General features: G+C 38.7%; 2 protein-coding genes across 3 annotated transcripts; one reads left to right on the forward strand and one right to left on the reverse strand.

Moving 5' to 3' along the window:
* The first annotated feature begins 244 nt into the window (after nt 1-244).
* Nucleotides 245-22,606, forward strand: cmklr1 (chemokine-like receptor 1). 2 transcript variants are annotated; one of them, NM_001082812.2, is made up of 2 exons: nt 245-308; nt 19,146-20,462. In NM_001082812.2, the coding sequence occupies exon 2, from the start codon at nt 19,166-19,168 to the stop codon at nt 20,225-20,227; it is 1,062 nt and encodes a 353-aa protein (NP_001076281.1). In that variant the 5' UTR covers nt 245-308; nt 19,146-19,165; the 3' UTR covers nt 20,228-20,462. The 2 variants fall into 2 exon arrangements, with proteins under 2 accessions (NP_001076281.1, XP_005165207.1); XM_005165150.6 differs by lacking the exon at nt 245-308 and adding an exon at nt 16,677-16,725 and having other exon boundaries at nt 19,146-22,606.
* LOC141385797 (uncharacterized) lies at nt 7,415-13,640 on the reverse strand. The gene is made up of 2 exons (XM_073952082.1): nt 9,082-13,640; nt 7,415-8,644 (listed from the first exon to the last, which is right to left on the reverse strand). The coding sequence occupies exons 1-2, from the start codon at nt 13,638-13,640 to the stop codon at nt 8,641-8,643; spliced, it is 4,563 nt and encodes a 1,520-aa protein (XP_073808183.1). The 3' UTR covers nt 7,415-8,640.
* Nucleotides 22,607-23,159: the final 553 nt, after the last annotated feature.

Genomic DNA, 23,159 nt, shown 5'->3' on the forward strand with positions numbered 1-23,159 from the left:
TAATCCATGAATAACATTTGTTGGTATCTTAACTTCATTCACAAGCTTGTCTGGTCCAAATTCATTCATAAGACTTGCAACAGAGTCAAGAGAGAGGGCAGGACCTTCTCCAGAGAGCTTATTGGGTGGTGACGCTTCTCCTTACAGCTATTGGCTTGAAGGAGAGCCAGTCAAGCGTGCCAAAGGTGAAAAAGCCCGGCGGCCATTTTGTTGATCAAGTTCACCATTGTTTATGGCTTGAGCTGTTGCTTGCTGAACATTCCGGCAAACAAGCTGTTAGATGTTATGGATCAGTGGACGGGTAAGAGGCGAGTATCTTTAGTTAAAATCACTGTTTACACTAGTCTTGTTATTCAAAAGATTTATAAATGTTTTAGTCTAAATGTTTGGTAAAGTTATTTTGCAAAGCTTCCCTTCATGTGCATAGCATGTGCACCGCTAGGAAAAAGGTAATGGTTCAGTTTCATTGCAATGGCTTTGGAGTTTTTAGCTGTCATTTGCTGGAGAATAGGGTTGAAGACACAGCGGATGCGTTGAAGTGGAAGGTTTGATGTTTGTTGAAGTCGTTGATGCAATTGTTGGAGTTGTTTTGAAGTAGTAGTTGTTGTTGCTGCAGTTGTTGTTGCTGCTGTAGATTGTAGCTTGTAAATTATAGCTAGTAGCTTGTAGATTATAGCTGGTAATTTGTAGATGGTAGCTGGTAGATTGTAGCTGGTAGGTGATAGCTGGTAGGTGATAGCTTGTAGATGCTTTGGTTGTCCATGCTGGTTTAGAGTAGGTTCTTCAACGGAGCTAGCTACGGTGAAGCTGCCTCTTCAAAACGAAGATAGCAATGGAATAAACCCCAGGGTATTTATAGTAGTTTAGGAGTCATCTGATTGGATAGTAGTGAATTGGATAATGCGGGTCAGCTGCTAGCAATCATAAGCACGTGATCCTCTCGAAATTTGTTTATACATAAACTTCACTTAAGGTTAGGAAAGTGCTTAGATTTTGGACAAAATGCTTGAACCTGCTTGAATTTGAAATTGTAGGGCTCGAAATTGAAACCGTTTTGGTTGCATATGCATCCAAAATTTTATCTATGCAAGCACAACATAAATTTGGGAGTATTTGAGCAAGTGCATAAAATTGTGGCCATGCGACCAGTTATTACAGCAAAATGTTCACCCTATGCGTGTATTTAGGAGGCGCGCAAAATATATCATAAATTAACCAATACATCAATCCATCAAAATCACAATCTCAGCATGATGTTCTAAGCATCCAATTAAAGCTAAACCAGCATCAGAGAATACAGTCTAAAAATGCTTTTTCAAAATTTACAGTATTTAAATGTCAACTTCACAGGACGTGAGATTTAGGGACAACTATAACACATCAGTGTCTCATAATACTTCACGTTCACATTCAAAATTGTTAGTCACAGTCATACACTGTACAATATGCAGTGAAATGCTTATGTTTGTTATGTTACAAAGGATAAAAAAAATACCTTGAGGACAGTTTAATATATAGGTCAGCATATGAGTATGACATATGGTATAAGTGTATTTGTGTGGGAGTAGGTGTGAAGTGGGTGTGATTGAGAGGTTAGCTAAAACAAAATTTCCTGTAAGTAGTCTAAAATTTAGGTTGATGGTACACTCATAAGGCCCTTCCTCTCAATGCGAGCTAGTGGGAAGCTGAATCTGCATTGAATGTAAAAGGTGCTTTTGGACAGATAAGGTATGTCAAACTATCTATCTTTATTATATTGTGTTTCATTCTTACGACAAATATAAATTTGAAGGCATATATACGAGCTTGAAGCCTGTGGTCAGACTAAAATGGCTTCACTGACCCATTTTACTCAGTTCAGAACAAGACTCAGCGGATTATTTACAAAAATGCTCATATATTTCAAGAAATGTGTAATATGAAGAGTATGGTTGTGGCATGTGTAGATCTAGAACTAGAGGACATTTATCATGACTTAGTTCAGTGGATGCCAACACTCAGTATTTTGACTCATACCGCATATCTCAAAGAATTGAAGAAGTTAACAAACAGCATAAACATTTTATTGCTCTAGTTAATACAAAGATAGACTCTCTATGTTTGATTTCCTTTTTTATATACATGATTATGTTGTCGAACTGTTGTACAAACACAATTTCACACTCAAAGCGCTGTGATGTGGCAAATCGTCACTGGTGGGACACAAAGACACTCAGCTTGTGGCCTTGTGCCAAAGTACGCATCCCACCAGTGCCGATATACAACTATATCACACTGCTGCTCGTGTGATACTGCTCATATATTAGACAGGGATTCATATATTGCAAGTTTAATATATAATATTGAAAGTTAAATGTTTTATGATGTTCTGTTTTGAGGAAATGTGTAAATAGTTCCTAAAAACTTTACTTAGCTCCAGATCCTTTACATCAAAAATGACTAGTTTTACTTACTAGTTATGTCTATTTTAACACCCTAGATAGAAAATTGGAATTTACCAGTATTGCAAGTGTTTTATTCATACTGAAACTAAGTTGAAATGAAGACTATAGTTCTCAACACCTAAAGACATGACAGTGAAAAAAAGAAATCCTTAAATTGTGAAGATAATTGATTCATCAATTTTTTATTCTAAATAAATATTTAATACTTTTATTGACACAACAGTCTAGAGGGTCTACGGATATTCATGTTTTAGTTGAACTCAAGTGCTCGAACAGGGCATAAGGTAACTGATATTCTTCAAAAATGAAGACATGTTGACAGGTTTGAGTGAGTAAAAGCAAAACACACAGAGATATAGAATATAGAAAAATGATGAAATATATGCAAATTACATATATGAGATGCAAGTTTACATTTGGATTTTACATATTTGAAATGGAAACTCTAAATATATACATATGTGTTTGTATATGGTCATACAGTTGAAATCAGAATTATTACTTCCCCTTCCCCCCTGTTTAGTTTTTCCCTAATTTCTGTTTAGCTGAGAGAAGATTTTTAGAACACATTTCTAAACATAATAATTTTTAGAACTTATTTATAATAACTTATTTATTTTGTCTTTGCCATAATGACAGTAAATACTATTTGACTGGATATTTTCAAGACACTTCTATACAGCTTATAATGACATTTAAAGGCTTAACTAAGTTAATTAGGTTAACTAGGAAGGTTAGGGTAATTAGGCAAGTTATTGTATAACGATTGTTTGTTCTGTAGACTATTGGAAAATATATAGCATAAAGGGGCTAATGTTGACCTTAAAAGGTTTTTAAAAATTTGAAAACTGCTTTTATTCTAGCCAAAATAAAACAAATAAGACTTTCTCCAGAAGAAAAAATATTATAGACATACTGTAAAAATGTCCTTGCTCTGTTAAACATAATTTGGGAAAAGTTTAAAATAGAACAAAAAAATTCAAAGGAGGGCTAATAAATCTGACTTCAACTGTATGAAGACACCTTTAAAATTATAATTAATATATTAGAAGATATATGAATGATTTAATGGTCAAAAAACCCTCCTGTGATTTTTTCCTGCTGTGAATTTCCCAAATAATGATTAATAGACCATGGAAATTTTCACAGTATTTCCAGCCTGATCTCACGAGAAAACGTAAGTATTTTACGTTTTGGCAGTTTAGTGGCTAATTCGTACGAATTCGTACGAGTTCAGTCGTAAGAAAATGTAAGATTTTAAAAAGGAGGCGTGGCACCTAACCCCACCCCTAAACCCAACCGTCATTGGGGGATACGCAAATCGTACTAAAATGTACGAATTAGATCGTACGAATTTGTACGAATTAGCCACTAAATGAAAAAGTTACGAATTGCCGTGAGATTGTGTTGGTATTTCCTATAACGTTTTTTCTTCTAGAAAAAGTCTTATTTGTTTTATTTCAGCTAGGATAAAAGCAATTTTACTTAAAAAAAAATTAAAGTTAAAATTATTATGCCTCTGATAATAATAATTTATTTTTCGATAGTTTACAGAACAATCCACTGTTATACAATGACTTGCTTAATAACCTAGTTTGCCTAATAAACCTATTTAAACCTTTAAATGAAACTTTTAACTGATTACTATCTTGAAAAATATCTAGTAAAATATTGTTTACTGTCCTCATGAGAAAGATTGAATAAAATAGTTATTAGAAATGAGTTATTAAAACTATTATGATTAGAAATGTGTTAAAAATATCTTTCCGTTGAACAGAAATTGGGGAAAAAATATTTAGCAAGGCTAATAATTCAGGAGAGCTAGTAAATCTAACTTTAACTGTATATAAGCGGCCATTTTGATCTTTTATAAATGTGAAATTCAAATATAAACTTGTTTGTCATATATGTAATTTGCATATATTGTCATATATCATATTTGTAGGAAGACACAGTACCTTTAATGGCCTGTAGATGACAATACTTTATCTGTTGTAGAAATAAACAGAGGTGGGAAAAACTGCAAGTACTCACAAGTGATTGCAAAACTAGCCACAAATTTCCTGTTGTAAAGTGCATGCAGTAAACATTCTAAAATGTTGTCATGAACAAAAATGTTTTCAAAATATCGACTAATATTCTATCAGAAAATTGCACAAATTTTGGTCATGTAAGGACATCTGTCTTTGTGAATGAGGGAAGCATCAAAATCTCCAAATCTTTTCATCTAGTGAATGATTTGAAATCCCCTATGAAATCCAACAAAAGCTTTTTTTGTTCAGTGTTGTTTATCATACTCTTATAGCTGAATGCTAGTATCTTGAATAACATCCAGTAAAATATAATACACATCATTTCAAAGATAAAAATAAATAATTTATTAGATACACTAAAAGCTGAATTTTTTATGTTTTTATTCCATTAAACTGAAAAGACTCTTTATAAAAAAGCCAAGAGTTAATGTTGGCCAAGTAAAGTATTTTGCCCTTAAGTTAATAAAACAAGGTCCAAAAAGCAGAGTAAACATATTTACTCAAAACTGTTTTTAACTGTAAGAGGAAGGCTTTGAAACCCCCTGTGAAATCCAAAAACAGCTTTTTGATCAATGTTGTTTCTCATACTCTGAAATGCAATGACATTAAAAAATGGGATGGGAAACAGGGTGTTGTCAAGAAACAAAGACACAAGGGGGTAAACTTCCTTCCTACTCCTTAGACAAAAATAGTAGTTTCAGTCCTTTCTGAACTTTGAACCTCTTAAAACCATAAGGTTGCGGTCTTACATAAGGAAAAGAAACAAATTAGTCAAAAGCACACAACACCTCAGATTTTGTTAGATAAAACTTACTGAAAGCAGAGCTGTTGCTTTCTCATCAATATAATGCCACTTCCTGATGTTGATGTCATTGAGGACGTGACTTTGAGTCAGCGTTTAGTTCAGTTTAAAGTTATAAAGAAGTTTGTGTTTTTTTAAGAATTAATCTTCTGGGGTTTAAGGGACCTGAAGAAGTTTTGACATGCACCCAAAGGTTATGCTCCCCACCCCTGTTTCTTGTCAATATTTTATTGTCTATAGACTGGTTACACTTTACTAAGCACAAACTGAGCTACCAGAACATTTAATCAGGGTGTACGTCTGTAATTTATTTTTAGAAAAAAAATGGATCTGTGTCAGAAATTTATATATACTGCTATTTTTTTTTTTCTTCTTCAAATGGGCAAGGCAAGTTCATTTTATTTTTATTGATAAGTTTTTAATATTTTCCAAATAATGTTTAGCAGGGCAAGGATTTTTTTTTCACAGTATTCCTGTCATTTTTTCTTGTTCTAGAAAAAGTCTTATTTGTTTTTATTTCAGTAGTTTATTATTTATCAAAAAAAAATAATAATAATAATTAAGGTCCTATGCTATTAGCCCTGTGAGCAATTTTTGTTTGATTGTCTGAATGTACAATGATTTATCAATACAATGATCTGCTGTAATAATTACCCTCACTAATTAACCTAGTTAAGCTTAAAAATTTCACTTAAAGCTGAATACTAGTATCTTATAAATATCTAAAATATTATGCATCTTATCTCATCTAAATCCAATTTTTTGCGGCCGGGTGGTGGTGGCAGCAGTCTTAGGAGAGAACCCCGAGATCTCCCTCTCCCTCAAACACTTCCTTCAGCTCCTTCGGGGGATCCTGAGGTGTTCCCAGGCCAGCCGAGAGACATATTCTCTCCAACATGTCCTGGGTCTTCCCTGAGGCATCCTCTCGGTGGGACATGTTAGAAACATCTCCCTAGAGCTCCTCACCCTATCCATAAGCGTGCGCCCTGCCACCCTGCAAACAAAACTCATTTTGGTTGCTTGTATCCGAGATCTTGTCCTTTCAGTTATGAACCAGATGACAGTTATGACCGGTACTCCACCTGAGGTAAGGACTTTCCTCCAACCTGAAGTCGACAAGCCAACATTTTCCAGCACCATCGCCTCAGACTCTGAGGTGTTGTTTCTCATCCCAGCCACGTCACACTTGGCAGAAAACCACCCCAGTTCATGCTGAAGGTCCATGTTCGATGAAGCCAACAGAACAACATCATCTGCGAATAACAGAGATAAAATCTTGTGGTCCCTGAACCGGACACCCTCCAGCCCAAGCCTGTGCATTTAAATTCTGTCCAAAAATCATAAACTGAATTGGTGACAAGGAGCACTAGAAACAAGTTTGACTTAATGCTGGCAATGCGAACCAAACTCCTGCTCTGTTCATACAGGGCTAGAAAGCCCTTAACAGAGCACCTCTGACCCCATACTCCCAGAACACCCTCCACAGATTGCCACGAGGGACACGGTGAATGCCTTCTCCAAGTCCACAAAACACATCGGGCACAGCCAGGCCATGGTACAATAGACCAGCTATATGTTCATAATGGCAAAGATAAAATAAATCAGTTATTAGATACACTAAATGGTTTAGGGTTGGTATTTTGGATGTTTTCATTCCATTAAACTGAAAAGACACTTTATGAAAAGCCAAGTGTTAGTGTTAACCAAGCAAAGTGCTTAGCCCTTAAGTCAATAAAATAAGGCCCAAAAAGCGGAGAGTAAACATATTTACTCAAAACGGTTCTTAACTGTAAAAGGAAGGCTACGGTTTTGACTTTAAAATAAATTCATGTGCTTTTAAACAACATATTCATTAAACTTCATATTTATGAAAGAAGTGATGTACCAATAACCTCTAAATTAGCTATTCAAATACTATTTAGAAGAAAAACATGTTTAGCTTTCTAAAAGAAAACAAACATCTGGAGATTGAGGGGGCAGAACTATCAGCCACTCGGCTCTCCAGCTCGGAAACTCACTTCCTTCTGATCCTCGTTATTTAAGCTCTTTTCTATTTCAAATTCAAACTCAAAACTCAGAAAAAAAGGACAGAAAGTATAGCCTGTACGTTTTTTTTATTTTTATTTTTTTTATTTAACATGCACAATAGTGTATCAAATGATTTACAATATCAAATGATATCCTACTCTTGGATAAAAGGGTGTAACTTTGGTTTCAGAAGTGGGTGGGTGAAAGGAGAGACACAAAATGTTTAAATTCACTTCTTGCCTTTACATATATTTAAGAACTATTGGGATACAAAATCCAGGGAAAAAGGCTGATTAAACAAATTTAGTTTTTAAACTAACCTAAAATGTCAAATAAATCAATAAACATTACGAACTGTGTGAGTTGAATCACTATTTTGTAAGGTCAGTTGCAGATAGACAGGTGCATTAATTCATTTAATTTTCCTTTGACTTAGTCCCTTTATTCATCAGGAGTTGCCAGAGCATATGAACCGCCAACTTTTCTAGCATATGTTTTACACATGTCCTTCCACATGCAACCCTGTACTGGGGAACACCCATCTACTCTCACATGCACACATATACACTACACTATGGCAAATTTAGTTTATTCAATACACCTATAGTACATGTCTTAGGACTGTAGGGAAAATCGGAGCACCCGGAGGAAACCCACTCGAACACAGGGAGAACACGCAATCTCTACACAGAAATGCCAACTGGCCCAGTCGGGACTCGAACCAGTAACCTTCTTGCTGTGAGGGGACAGTGCTAACCACTGAGCCACAATGCTGCTGCAGGCGTTAATTTTCTGTGCAATTAAATTCAATGAATCATTATTTCTATAACACTTTTACAACTGCTTCAGTCCAGATTTCACAGTTGAAGATCTGTTTAGTTAATTTCAGTGTAAGAATGTAAAGATCACAGCTGAAAGCCCAAAACACTGAAGAGCAACTCCACAAGTCCAAAACCAAGCATAAATTCCCAAATGTCAGACTAACATGAACAGATGTAGGCATTCTGTTTGACTGAGAATTTGATTGGCCTGAACCAAGCTAACTTTTCTTCAACTCATATCTGTTTTTTTATCCATGTTGTTAGATCACACTCTCTATGCCAGATAAATAAGATCTAGCCCTGAGCGCCAGATCCTGTCACAAAATGTCTGTTTCTCTGGGTATACAGACAACAAGCAAGCAGAGCTGCTCAATATCCAAAACCTGTTAACTATTATTTAACAGAATTTTTATATCTATCAATATAGGATTTGACTGAGCAGAAGCAGGAGACGAAGTAATGACGAAAACCATATAGATGCCATAAGCAACAGCAATGGAAAACGTCTCGGGTTACGTATGTAACCATAGTTCCCCGAGAGGGAACGAGACACTGCGTCTAACCAGAACGCTAGGGGAACACCTCTTTTATACGCGTCTTGAAGCACATGTGAAATCAATCTAATGTAATTAAGCAGGTGTCGTCAGACCAGAGAGTATAAAAGCCTGTACTGAGCATTCAGTATCAACTTCGAATTTGCTTGAAAGAAGTAACAGGCAGAAGAGAGTATGGCGGAATACGCAGTGTCTCGTTCCCTCTCGGGGAACTATGGTTACATACGTAACCCGAGACGTTCCCCTTCTAGGGAACTTCAACACTGCGTCTAACCAGAACGCTAGGGGAACGCAATACCCACTAGGCCAGACTCACTGCTGACTGTGAACGCACACTACGCAGTGAGAATAGAGGACCCTGGTGAGGGGTCTACATCGAGTTGATAGTGACGCACAAATGTATGTGGAGTCGACCATCCTGCCGCCAAACAAATGTCAGAAAGGGCTGAGCCCGAAATAGAAGCTTTGGAGGCCCCGACAGCCCTTGTGGAGTGGGCCTTAACAAATTTAGGTACAGGGCGTCCAGCAGCCTGATAGGTAAATGAGATAGTCTCAACTATCCAATTACTTATTGTCTGCTTATTTGCCGGACTCCCCCTTTTTGAGGGTCCGAAGCAGACCAGTAACTGTTCACTCTTTCTCCAGTTGATAACCCGGTTAACATATGTATTCAGAGCTCTAACTGGGCAGAGTAAGTTTAACTTCTCTTGGTCCGACGACTGAAATGGGGGCGGGTGAAAGGCCTGTAGCACAGCAGGTCTCGCCACATGAGTGGGCACCTTAGGCACGTACCCCGGTCTGGGATAAAGAAGGGCTTTGGACATGCCTGGAGCAAACTCCAGAAATGAAGGTGCAACCGACAAAGCCTGGAGGTCACCAACCCTTTTTAAGGAAGAAATAGCCAATAAGAAAGCCGTTTTTAGTGTCAGAAACTTATCTGACGCCTCCTGCAGTGGCTCAAATGGGGGAACAGAGATGCCCTCGAGCACCAATGTTAAATCCCATGTCGGTACCCTGTGTGTGCTGACAGGCCTTAGCCTTATGGCTCCACGAAGGAAGCGACGAATTAGCGGATCCTGTCCTAGTGACTCATCATCTAGGGGAGAACGGTAGGCCGCTATAGCTGACACGTACACTCTCAGAGTGGATGCAGCTAACCCAGCAGACAGGCGATCTTGGAGAAATTCCAGCACTGAGGCTACCTGGCAGCTGACTGGGTTCAGCTGGTGTTCTCTGCACCAAGCTGAAAAGAGAGCCCATTTTAGGGCATAAAGCTTCCTTGTGGAGGGAGCCCTGGAGTTTAGAATGGTCTGAGCAACCTCGGTTGACAGTCCATACTCTATGAGGTGGGCCCCCTCAGAGGCCACACCCACAGTTTCCACAGGTCGGGTAGGGGATGAAGTATCATTCCTCCCGCCTGGGACAGAAGGTCCCTCCTGATGGGGATCTCCCACGGGAGACCCGCCAGCAGGGCTATGAGGTCCGAAAACCAAATCCTGGTAGGCCAAACCGGGGCTACCAGCAGTAACTGTACTCAGTCTTGACGGACCCTCTCCAGGACTCCTGGGAGCAGAGCGATCGGGGGAAAAGCATACAGACGTAGCCTCGGCTATGTCTGAACCATGGCAACCAGTCACAGAGGGGCTGGATGCGAGAGAGAAAACCATAGTACGCAATGCGTGGTCTCTTGGGAAGCAAACAGGTCTACCTGCGCTTTCCTTAATCTTTCCCAAATGGACTCCACCACCTCGGGGTGAAGAAGTTTCCATTCCCTGGATCTCACCCCCTGCCTCGACAGGAGATCTGCTCCCATGTTCAGATGGCCCGGGACATACATTGCCCTGATGGACAGGATTTTGTTCTGGGCCCACAGGAGGATCCGATGTGCTAGTTTGCATAGCATTCGAGACTTCAGACCCCCCTGCTGGTTGATGTAAGCGACCACCAATGTGTTCGTGCAGACTAAAACATGATGGCCCCTTAGATCTGGGAGAAAGTGTTTTAAGGCCAGAAACACGGCCATCATCTCCAGGCAGTTTATGTGCCAGTAATGATGATGTTCTCCCCATCGTCCCACTGCGGGAAGCCCCCTCAGGGTTGCTCCCCAGCCCGTTAGAGAAGCATCTGTCATAAGCATGACGCGATGACAGACAGCCCCCAACACTAGGCCCTGGGACAGGAACCAGGGCATTTTCCACATACTTAAGGCTCGAAGGCAGTGCCGCGAGACCTTGATCATGCGGATCAAGCCCGTTGCTCCCTAGCCCGTCAGAGAAGCATTTGTCATAGGCATGACGCGATGACAGACAGCCCCCAACACTGGGCCCTGGGACAGGAACCAGGGTATTTTCCACATACTTAAGGCTCGAAGGCAGCGCCGCGAGACCTTGATCATGCGGAAAGGATTCCCCTTGAGGGAAAACCCCCTGGATTTGAGCCACCACTGCAGGGGTCTTATGTACAGCAGACCGAACGGAATCACGCTGGCTGCTGCTGCCATGAGACCCAACAACCTCTGAAAGTGTTTCATAGTGATGAACTGGCCTAGTTTGACTCTGTGTACGGTTGACTGAATCGAAGCGATTCATGGCGGGGACAGACGTGCTCGCATCGTCATGGAGTCCCATAGCACACCTAAAGAAATGGTCGTCCTGGCTGGAACAAGCACACTTCTTGCGGTGTTTAACCGAAACCTCAACCTTCTGATATGGGTGAGAACGACATCTCGATGCCGAACTGCCATATCGTGAGTCTGAGCTAGAATTAGCCAATCGTCTATGTAGTTTAGGATACGTATCCCCTGCATACGAAGTGGAGCTAGTGCCGCTTCGACTATTTTGGTAAAGGTTCGAGGTGACAGAGCTAGGCCGAATGGAAGAACCCGATACTGGAACGCTTCGCCCCCGCAAGCGAACCTCAGGTATTTCCTGTGTTGGGGAAGGATGGAAATATGGAAGTATGCGTCTTTCAGGTCTATCGTCACAAACCAGTCCTCGGACTGAATTTGTGACACCACGTTTTTGATGGTTAACATCCTGAACCTGAGGGCCCCGACGGCCCGATTTAGATTTCTCAGATCTAATATGGGACGCAATCCCCCATCCTTTTTGGGAACTATAAAATACCGGCTGTAAAACCCTGACTCTCTGTCGAGTGGGAGAACACGCTCTATTGCGCCTTTTACTAATAAGGCCAGTACTTCCTGTTCCATAACCAGAGCCTGTTCTGGCTTCACTATGGTGGGTGCAATACCGTTGAAGCGAGGTGGACGTGCACAAAACTGTATTTTGTAGCCATGTTTTACTGTGAACAGGACCCACTGGGACACCATCGGCAGGTGGTTCCACGCTGCCAAAAAATGTGCTAGGGGTACCAGCCTCTCGAGACTGGCCTCTGGTTGTTCTTTGACCCCCCTGCAGAGGGGGTTGGGCCCCCAATGCCCTCAGACACTGAGGAACGCCCACCCCGGGAGACACAGAGCCCCCCACCAACATAAGTGGTGAGGTGGCCTCTCCCTTTCTCCGCGGACCCTGGTTCAGTGAGAGCGCTGAATGGTGCTCTCGGTGTCCAGGGGGGGCCCTGGAAAGCCTGACTCCCAACACGTCAGGACTTTGTTTTATCCTTCGTACTTCATGATATGAGGAGCTGGTTGACGGCTGGGGCTGTCTTTTAACAGCCCCCTGACTTTTTGATCTTGGGGGGAGAAAGTCCCCGAGGGAGCTAGAGCGTTTTTTAACTCTGTCGAGGGATTCGGCGACGCAATCGACGGCGTCACCGAAGAGCCCTGAGCTCGATATTGGAGCGTCCATAAGAATAGCTCTATCGGTTTCTGACACTTCTGCTTGTGTCAGCCAGAGGTGCCGCTCAGTAGCCACCAGGGTAGCCATAGATCGCCCCAAACTAGAGGCTGCCTCTTTAGTAGCTCTTAAAGCTAGATCTGACGCCCGAAGAGCTTCTCGAAGCTGTTCGGGTGTTGCTCCCCCACCATCTAGGCACTCTTTAATTAGGTCAGCCTGATATGCCTGCAGCACTGACATGGTGTGCAGGCATCCAACAGACTGACCAGCCGTCATATATGCTTTACTGACTAGACCCGATGTTACTCTTAATGGTCTCGACAACAAAGGAGGGACCCTTGCAGATTTTAGATCTGAACGACGATGACGTGCTAAGTCCTCTTCTATCATTGGCATTACTGTACATGCCTTTTCCCCTAGCCCACGAACTGCTGAATAAATAGCTGTTTTTGGTGTCATTAACCATGCTGAATACGGATTTTTCCATGATTTAGAAACCGCATCATGTAGCTCGGGACAAAAGGGGAGGTCCCTTAGTGGAGGATCTACTCTGCTGGGTAATTCTCTCTCATCCAGCATTCCTGTCAGACGCAGCTGCTGCTGCTCACGTGCTGGCTGCCAATCTATTACTTCGAACCTGTCAGCAGCACGTGAAATCACCTCCACTAACTCCTCATATTCCACTGACTGGGGCGGCAGATTCCCCGACCCTCTTTGTATTTGTTGCTGCGGCGCCTCGGTTTCCTCGGAAACGGAGGACGCCGCCCTCCCACGAGGTGCAGAAGAAACCGCAGAGCGTGCTTCTGACGCTCCCGAAGGAGGATTAGATCTCACGGATCCAGAGAGAGAAAGGACAGAGTCCGTCTCCATCTCATCCGCCAGATCTAGCTGCGAACCCCACGACCGAAGTCGACGCTCAGCCTCAGCACGAGCGGGACCCGAACCGCGAGGAGCGTGCGCCACGGGAGCTTTATTAAAAAACTCTCTCCGACTACGCAGCTCTTTTCGGGAGAGAACGTCACAGTGTCCACAGTCAGCATTCTCAAATGCTGCCAGGGCATGCTCTTCTCCCAAACACTCTAAACACAAATCATGTGAGTCACCAGCCGTAATAAAGCGAGGGCATGGAGGCACACAACGTTTAAAGTTTTTCTCTGCCATACCAAAATAAAAAAGTAAGTTGTCAGTTTTTTTGTATTTTGTGTATGCAAATCAGTAATGAAAGTTCACAGAAAGAGGGTGTATTTTCACGTGCGTGCTTCTTGAAAGCAAAGAAGTTGATACTGAATGCTCAGTACAGGCTTTTATACTCTCTGGTCTGACGACACCTGCTTAATTACATTAGATTGATTTCACATGTGCTTCAAGACGCGTATAAAAGAGGTGTTCCCCTAGCGTTCTGGTTAGACGCAGTGTTGAAGTTCCCTAGAAGGGGAACTACTGCTTCACAACCTTATTCAGTGACAACACAGACCTTGAAAAGTAGACATTCTCTCATCACCTACTCTTGAAAACAAGTGTCACATGAATCCACACATTTGTAAGATTCAAACAATATGGAATAATAATAGAGCAATAGTTATAGGAAAATAGTAATAATAAAATCTAAAAACATAATAAATTGACAAATAATAATCAATAATAATAAAATCATTAAGTAATAATAAATAAACTGATATAATGATAATTATAAAAGGATCATATGATTAAATAAAATATTTAAATGAAGAATAAATAAATACAAACAAATGAAAATAAAACACAACATAAATGAATGGTGGCTTTCTTGAAGCAACACACACATGCTGTAAGTTTGCTATAAGGATTCTCAGATCCTTAAAATCAAAGGAACTTCAAATTAATTTAGAATTAAATTGATCAATGAGCAAGAAGGGTAGGAAGGTTAAAGATAAAAATTAGTTAGCATAACAGAGGGCAGTGGGGGTACATTGTATGTTTTTATTTTTGTTTTTGTGGAATCGTATTTATATTAGAAGGTATTTTAGGATCGGATTTTTAACGCATATGTATGTTATATGTTGTCTTGTTGGTGACTGTAAGCAGAAGCGTTTTGTCTAAAACAAAATTCTCCCAAGGGAGATGATACATTTTACCTTGACCTAGTTAGATTCTTTAATGTCAACATTAACGTCTTCAGTTGCAGCTTGCCGTTTCATGACCTTCCTGATTGGAGGGACACCAACAAGATTTTGAAAAGTTGGGAGAGGAGACATTTCCTGTGGGTCTCAAGTGGAGAATACACCCCTGACTGCACATACCATGTCCTAACTTGGGAATTATGCAAAGCAGGATGTTACTTTTAACTCTGTGAGGGACTCATATAATACATAGGGATATTTGGCTGAAAGCTTCTTTCCATAAATAACACTGAGCACCTGTGGTGTACCACTGTGAAGTTTTGATATGCTATTCACTCATGCATTCCCAGAGGTTGTTTAGAGAGAGTTAAACAAAAGTGTTGTGGTGAAGTTGTGGTGAAAAAAAAATAAACCTGTCAAGGCCACATTTTATTTAGTAGTAACAGTAACCCAGCAGGCACACAACATAATACAGTAAGACATTAATATTAGGTTATATTTAAGTCACGACGTCAGGTGACCAAAATTCAATGTCTAGGCAGCATCTAAGGACAACGTTATTTTTTTTCTTTACAAATTGCATTGATATTTGGCTGATTTTAGGTTGTGTTGGAAAGTAACCAAAATCCAACATCTGATAGATGTCATAGTGGTAACATCCACACAACGTGAAGGTGTAACATGATTAGACATTGATATTTGGTTGATTTTAGGTTGGGTGTTTGGATGTTGGACATTGACATCGGCCTGACGTTGGGTTCTGAAGTTAACTTGATTTTCATTTCCAAACAAAATCCAACGTCCCCATGATGTTGGGGTACAACATCAATATGACATGTTGACGTCCTGTGCCTGCAAAGAATATACTGCAAACTTGCCTCAAAACTATTTTGTTACCCCTGTGAATATATCCTCACAGTGACCTCAGTATTTCAGCATTTTAATTTAATAAATGAGCTATGATGTTAGCTGTGCTATGAATAAAATAATTATTGTTATAAGCTCCATCACATATTTTTCTGTAAACTTCTTAAAATACCCCACAATTTTTGTTGTTGTTGTACAATTAAGGCTAAACTATCCTTATTAACTATCCTAATTGTAATCGTTGGTGTCTCCAGAATTAGTGAAGTTTCAGCTCAAAATAATCCACAGATTATACACTATACCTTGTCAAGTTTCCCCCTTTCGAGTAAAAAAAAACAGCTGCTCTTTTCCAAAAGAGGTTGGACCCTTTGCACACTATTCTGGCAGAAAAAAACACACAATCAAATATCATTCAGCCATCCAAAATGACCAGTGCTTGAGGTATAATGCCTTACAAGTAACACAAGTTATTTAGCATTCTTACTTGAACATATTATTTACCTTTACACATTAGGTATTTACATTAGTATTTAAAATAGCAAAATTGTAGCTTTTTATCTTTATTCATGAGAGTGCAGTGTTCATTTCATTTCATTTTCTTATCGGCTTAGTCCCTTTATTAATCCAGGGCCGCCACTGTGGAATGAACCGCCAACTTATCCAGCACGTTTTTACACAGCGGATGCCCGTCCAGCCACAACCCATCTCTGGGAAACATCCACACACACACTCATACACAACAGACAATTTAGCTTACCCAATTCACCTGTCCCGCATGTCTTTGGACTGTGGGGGAAACCGGAGCACCCGGAGGAAACCCATGTAAACGCCGGGAGAACATGCAAACTCCACACAGAAACGCCAACTGAGCCGAGGTTCGAACCAGCGACCCATCGACCATCTTGCTGTGAGGCGACGGCACTACCTACTGCACCACTGTGTCGCCCAGAGTGCAGTGTTATCTGGTGTAATTATTTTGTCTAACTTCAGAGTCATAACAGTACAACGTCATAACTGTCACATAGAGACCTTTGAGTTTGTTTCTTGAATCACTTTTTTCCAAAACAAGAAGAAAATCAAGAAATGAAAGTAGGGGATGTTGTTGATGAGGAAAAGCAAAACAGTTGTGGAAGTGTTTTGTGGAAGTACAGCATGTGCAGTCATGCTCTTTATTGCTCAAGAAATGGTCTGAACGCAAGTCCTTTATAAAGGCAGAGGCCACACGGTCGTCAGATGTCATAAGGGTGCTGGTGCAGTAATGCTGGAGACACTGAGCTGAGGTGAGAAACTGCTTACTAATAATCAGACTTCTGCAATTTAAATCCCAATGAATCATTCGTCTTTAAAGGTTTCTGTTCACTAAAAGGATTATATTATATTATATTATATTATATTATATTATATTATATTATATTATATTATATTATATTATATTATATTATATTATATATAGAAGTTGAAGTCAGAATTATCAGCCCAACTTTGATTTTTTTTTCTTTTTTAAATATTTCCCAAAATGATGTTTAACAGAGCAAGGAAAATTTCACAGTATGTCTATATCTAATATCTTTTCTTCTAGAGAAAGTCTAATTTTTATTTAAGCCTTTAAATGTCACTTTAAGCTGTATAGAAGTGGTTTAAAAATATCTAGTAAAATATAATTTACTGTCATCACAGGAAATCAGTTATAAGAAATAAGTTATTAAAACTATTATGTTTAGAAACGTGTTGAAAAAAATACTCTCTGTCAAACAAAAAATAGGGGGAAAAATAAACAGGGGTCTAAGAATTGGGGGGGGGGGGTTGTTTAGTTTGTTTAGGCTTAAATAAAAGACACTACTATTTATTTTCAATATGAATTGTTATGAAATAAAATGATTAAAATGACATTGTTAAACAACAATATTCTGGGAACAGTGGTTTTGTTATTTTTTACCATTTGCTTTTTATAAAATTGTATCTAAAATTGTATTTAAAATATGATTATTCAAAAATATTTTGTTAAAGAACACAAAAGAAGATATTTTGAATAAAGCTGGAAACCTGCAAATCTGGGTGGTTAGCGTTGTTGTCTCACAGCAAGTCGCTGGTCTGAGTCCCAGCTGGGCCAGTTGGTGTGGGTTTCCTCTGGCTGTCCAGTGTTTCTGCATCTGTAAAACATGCAATTGGCGGTTTATTCTGATCCCTAAAAAATCAGGCACTAAGTTGAAGAAATGAATAAAAAACTATAAAAATTTTGCAACCACTTAAAGGTGAGTAAATGAAGAGTTCAGATGCAAAACCCTCTAAATGCAGCAGACCTCATTTCTTGTAAATGAGCATTTTCTATCAGGCTCCTATAATTAGGTTCAGAAGTTTTATTTTATAGGTAATGATAAGGTTATTAGCTAGTAAATAAAATAACTTTTTTTCAAAAATATCACTTTAGAGGGGCGAGGCAGTGGCGCAGTAGGTAGTGCTGTCAGATTTGGCGGATAAGTTGGCGGCTCATTCCGCTGTGGCGACCCCGGATTAATAAAGGGACTAATCCGACAAGAAAATGTATGAATGAATGAAGAATGAATATCACTTTAGACATTTCTTTGGTTTTTAACAAAGTAGATTTTCTTTGACGTCAAAACCAGCTAAATCCACTTCTGCTTTTTTTGCAAAAACCTCTAAATACACCTATCAGGACCAGACAAGTGTAATTAGTTGAAAATGACTAAAAATGCAATTAGAAATTATTTTACCAAACATAAAACACACACACAAACCACCTAAAATTAAAAACATATACATTTATAAGAGGTGATTCATTCCGCTGTGGTAAACCAGAGAAAAAGCAGAAGGAAAATGAATAAATGAAATCTGTCAAGTAAATGCATTACTCAATAACATTAAAACTGACATTAATTCAATCTTAACATTCTGCTGTGATTTCTGATATTTGGGATTTACAAATAGAGCAATGTAAGCATTGAAAACATTGTAAACTAAGCATGCAGATTCAAGTATTGTAGTTTAAAACATTGTGAAGCATTATTAACTGTGCATTGTCCATTACAATTAAAAGCTTATTAGACATATAAGTAATATGAAGTAGGTTAATACAAATGTATAGTTTTATACATTATTTATCTTTTAAAAAATAGCTTACATTAGCAGATAAATCAAAAGGTAGGCCTACTGGGCAAAAAGAGGATGTCCCCCAGACACTTTTAGAAGCTGTCATTCATTTATTCATTCTCACCATACTCAAGTTTTGAGGTGAGGGACGTTTTTATTTGCAAATCATTGACAGTCAGACAGGCTCATCCAGTTCATCAAACTCCATCTTTTAAAATCGAAATTAAGAGTGGAATTAAAAGACGACATATCAGTGGCCGTTACATTGAAAACCTATGATTCTATTCGCAACGTCTGATTGGTTCTCAGGATATAGCGGCTTTTGCCAACAAACTGGTATTTCTGAATGCGCTGACGCTGGGATTTAGATGATATGATGTAAATCTATTTCTAGATGGTGTATTACGTGAATTAAAAATTGTGGCTGAACTATTCCTATTAAATTGACTTGATTTGTGTAATTATACTCGACAGATACATTTACTTACCAATTTGAAGGCAATGAGTTCTTTTCAGCTAACACTTTACTACTTAAATTAATCATTTACCTTACATTCAACTAACAGATACTCTTTGTGTTGTCTGCTTACAGGAAATTGAAATAAAATCACAATGGATTTACTAGACTTAACATATGATTACGAAGACTATGGAAATGTCACCGACTATGGAAATTTCACCTTTGGCAATGTAACACATGAAGAAACTTATTACCACCACACAGCCCAAAACATGTGCTTCACTCAGGTCCTCTGCGTGCTGTTGCTGGTGATCAACATGCTCATCTGTCTGCTGGGTCTTAGTGGAAACGGCGTGGTCATCTGGATCGCAGGGTTTGCCATGAAGAAGTCAGTCAACACCACCTGGTACCTGAGTCTGGCTGTGTCTGACTTCATATTTTGCGCCTTTTTGCCTTTTAACATTGCCTACAGTGCCACATCCAACTGGATCTTCGGCCTCTTCATGTGCAAGTTCACTTCGTTCGTCATGTTCCTCAACATGTTCAGCAGCATCTTCATCCTGGTCATCATCAGCGTGGACCGTTGCGTCGCCGTCATGTTCCCCGTTTGGGCACAAAATCACCGCACCATTGGAAAAGCATCGGTGTTGATCATACTTGCCTGGATCGCCTCCGCAGCTTTAAGCATCCCATCAATTGTGTACCGTGACGTCCAGAATTATCTGGGCACAAACGATTGCATGAACAACTACACGTCCAGCAGGTACGGCCATAAAGTCATTGCTGTGAGCCGCTTTATTTTTGGCTTTATAATTCCATTCATCCTCATCATCCTTTGCTACACGGTCATTATCGTCAGGCTGAGAGCTTCCAAAATGGCCAAATCCAACAAGCCATTTAAGATCATGACAGCTCTCATCCTGACCTTCTTCCTTTGCTGGTTGCCGTACCATACATTTGTGCTGATCGAATTTAACCAGACCTTTGAGAATGGCATCATTCGTCTTGGGATGCAAATAGGCACCATCACTGCTGCCGCAAACAGCTTCCTGAACCCTGTGTTGTACGTGTTCATGGGCAATGACTTCAGAAAGAGGTTCAAGAGTTCCATCTTATCCAAGATTGAGAATGCTATTGGAGAAGAAGGACGAACCATCAGTCGCTATCTGTCCCGCTCCAGCTCGGTGGACGCCAGGGCTTCCACTCATATCTGAAAAACAGACTCAAAGCTGAGTGACTGTTTTGTATGGATGTTAGTTTAATGCACTGACAAAGTTTGATTTGTTGTACAATTAAATTGTGCATGAACATTCTACGTTTTAAGACAAAAATATGATATATAGGACTATAAGAAATGTACTGCCTCAGTGCTGCTTAGTGGATGCCTGGGAAAAGAAAGTAGAACTTGGTTATTTTACAATTAATCATCCACTAATACACCAAAAAAAAGGTCACACTTTATTTTGATGGTCCGTTTGTTGAATTTAAGTTACATTGCATCTACATGCCAACTAATTCTCATTAGATTATAAGTAGACTGTTAGGTTAGGGTTAGTGTGAGCTGACATGCACTTGCAAAGTTTTTTATAGTCAGTCTGTTGAAGGAGCAGATTTTAAGCAGACACTCTAAAAATACTCAAAAAGACCATCTAAATAAAGTGTTTAAAAAAAAGGTTTAGTGGACTGAAGACCTTCCATTTATATTTTTTACAATGTTTTCTTTAGTATTTTTGTAAATTTTATGCTATCATTTAGTATCATTAATTGTAAAGTATAAAAATAAAGAAAATATATTGGAAATTTGTGTTTCACTTCAGCTCAGTAGATGTTAACGCTTCCACTCATGTCTTAAAGATAAATCTAGGTTTAAGGTTAGTTTCATTCAATGCATTTGTTTAGTATGACTAAGAGAACATTTTTGGTTTTGATTGTGCACTTTATGACAAAAAAACATAGAATATATATGGGAAAGGTACTGAAAATTTACTGCCACACTCAAGCTGCCTGGATGGCAGCACTTTCGCTCATATCTAAAAAGTAATTATATTTTAGTTAAATTAATGCATTCATTTAGTAGAATTAATTATACAATTAGAATTTGTGTATAGTCAGCCTGATCTCATGAGGAAACATAACAGAATTTTACGTTTTGTCCGTTTAGTGGCTAATTCAGTCGTATGAAAATGTACGATTTTTAAAAGAAGTTGTGGCACCAAAACCCCACCTCTAAACTCAACAATTATTTGGGATAAGCAAATTGTACTAAATTGTAAAAATTAGAACACGATCAAAAACTAACAAAAACTTTTTGATAAACGTAACTAAATCAAAAAGTTACAAAATACAAAAGAAATGCAGAAAAGTGTTCCAACAACTTCCGAAAACTGCATGAAATACACACACAAAAGCTTCTTCATTGGCATTGTTGGTTGCACGTATAACCTCTAAAGAACCTCTACTTTTCACTAAAGTACTTTTTATATTATTATGAATGCTAAATGCCTTCACTACTGGTTATTTTAAACTTTCTATGTAAAATAAATTAATGTTTGTGCTTTGTGAAGCCCAGTGTACCAAATGTCTTTATAATGTCTTCATACTACTGGTTATTTTAAACTTTCAATGTAAAAAAAATTATTAAATAATTAAATGTTTGTGCTTTGTGAAGCCCAGTGTACCATATTATGACATTATGAAGACATTATGAAGACATTTTCTGCATTGCTTTTTCTTTATGTTTAATCTATTTATTGGATTAGGAAGCACACTGTGATATGCTTAAAGTAAAATGAAATCTAAAAGTGCTATTAGTATTTGAATTGGGAATTTCAGTGCAGGACATTGTTCTGACACTGTTGACTTTACAAGTACACTTTTACTTCATACCAATAGGTTAGCTAAGAGCACCAAAATAAATAATGGATAGTTCCTCAAAAATTAAAATTTACTTATCATATACTCAAACTCAAGTGATTTCATACCTATATATGTTTTGTTTTATCTTTTGAACACAAAAGAAGATATTTGAATAAAAAAAACTGTAACCAACTTCCACAATAGAAAAAAAAAATTACCCTGGAAGTCAGTGGTTATAGGTTTCTAATAATTTTTAACAGAGAAAAAAGTCTGCGACAAGTGAATGGTGAGTAAATGATGACAGATGTTTCAGTAATGTGTGAACTGTTCCTTTATGGTGAAATCAAAGAATGAACCAAGTGACACTTTTCTCAATGTTTAATACTGTAAACTAAAACAATCTTCTGTATTACAAAAAGGCATATAAAAAAATGTTACGTGACTTATTGAATGGTACTGCATTGCAGATCTGATGAAAACATCTACATTGATATGATCACATGCTTTCGTAACTGCTATTCTCTTATTGTTATAATTTTAGCAGTTTTTTTTTAGTATACTGAGAGGAACCATGAATGTCATATTTCATTAACATTTTCAACATATGTAAAGGGAAGATGTGGTGCAACAACCACAGGATGTAGACACTGTGACAATTGTTTCTTTTTAAACAGAGACTTTTTGAACACACTTTAGTCCAATCATCTTCCTATTATAAAGTATAGACATTAACAATATAGTGAATTTGGAAGTCACTTTACTTTTATATTTAATGTTTGTGGGTTCACAAACTGTAATGTTTTAAAATTATCTTAAAATGAGGCATTTGTGTGTGTACGTACTGTATGTGTGTGTATATACAAAAGAGCCGTGAGCCGAAGATAAATCAACCAAACTGTTTTATATTAAGGTTGCCATGGGTAATTTGCTAATTTATCAGAAAGCATTTCTTTAAAGCAAAGGGCTAAAACTTGATTCCTGGAGGGCCGCAGCTCTGCATAGTTTAGCTTCAACCACCTCCACAACCACACCTGCATAATAGTCTCTTTCAAGAGTTCACACTTAGCTGATGATTGATTATAAGCAAGTTTGGCATGCTGTCCCGGGAGAGAGCCCTGAGCTCGAAGGTTCTTGAGCCCTGGGCTCCCTCCCGTTTGGAGGAAGAGAGGGGAGCCTCGAGCTCAGGTAGATCTCGACAACTCCCCTTTTTATAATAGCTAAAGATTAAGATTGAAGGCTATTAAAAGATATGCTGCATTATTAGATTACCTGTACTGAAATTTAGATTTA

The sequence above is a fragment of the Danio rerio genome, chromosome 5, assembly GCF_049306965.1.
Source record: "Danio rerio strain Tuebingen ecotype United States chromosome 5, GRCz12tu, whole genome shotgun sequence".
Taxonomy (NCBI): Eukaryota; Metazoa; Chordata; class Actinopteri; order Cypriniformes; family Danionidae; genus Danio; species Danio rerio.

Coding starts and splice junctions, on each gene's coding strand:
- LOC141385797 (XM_073952082.1), bottom strand. CDS start 13,640: ATGGCAGAGAAAAACTTTAAACGTTGTGTGCCTCCATGCCCTCGCTTT.
- cmklr1 (NM_001082812.2), top strand. CDS start 19,166: ATGGATTTACTAGACTTAACATATGATTACGAAGACTATGGAAATGTC.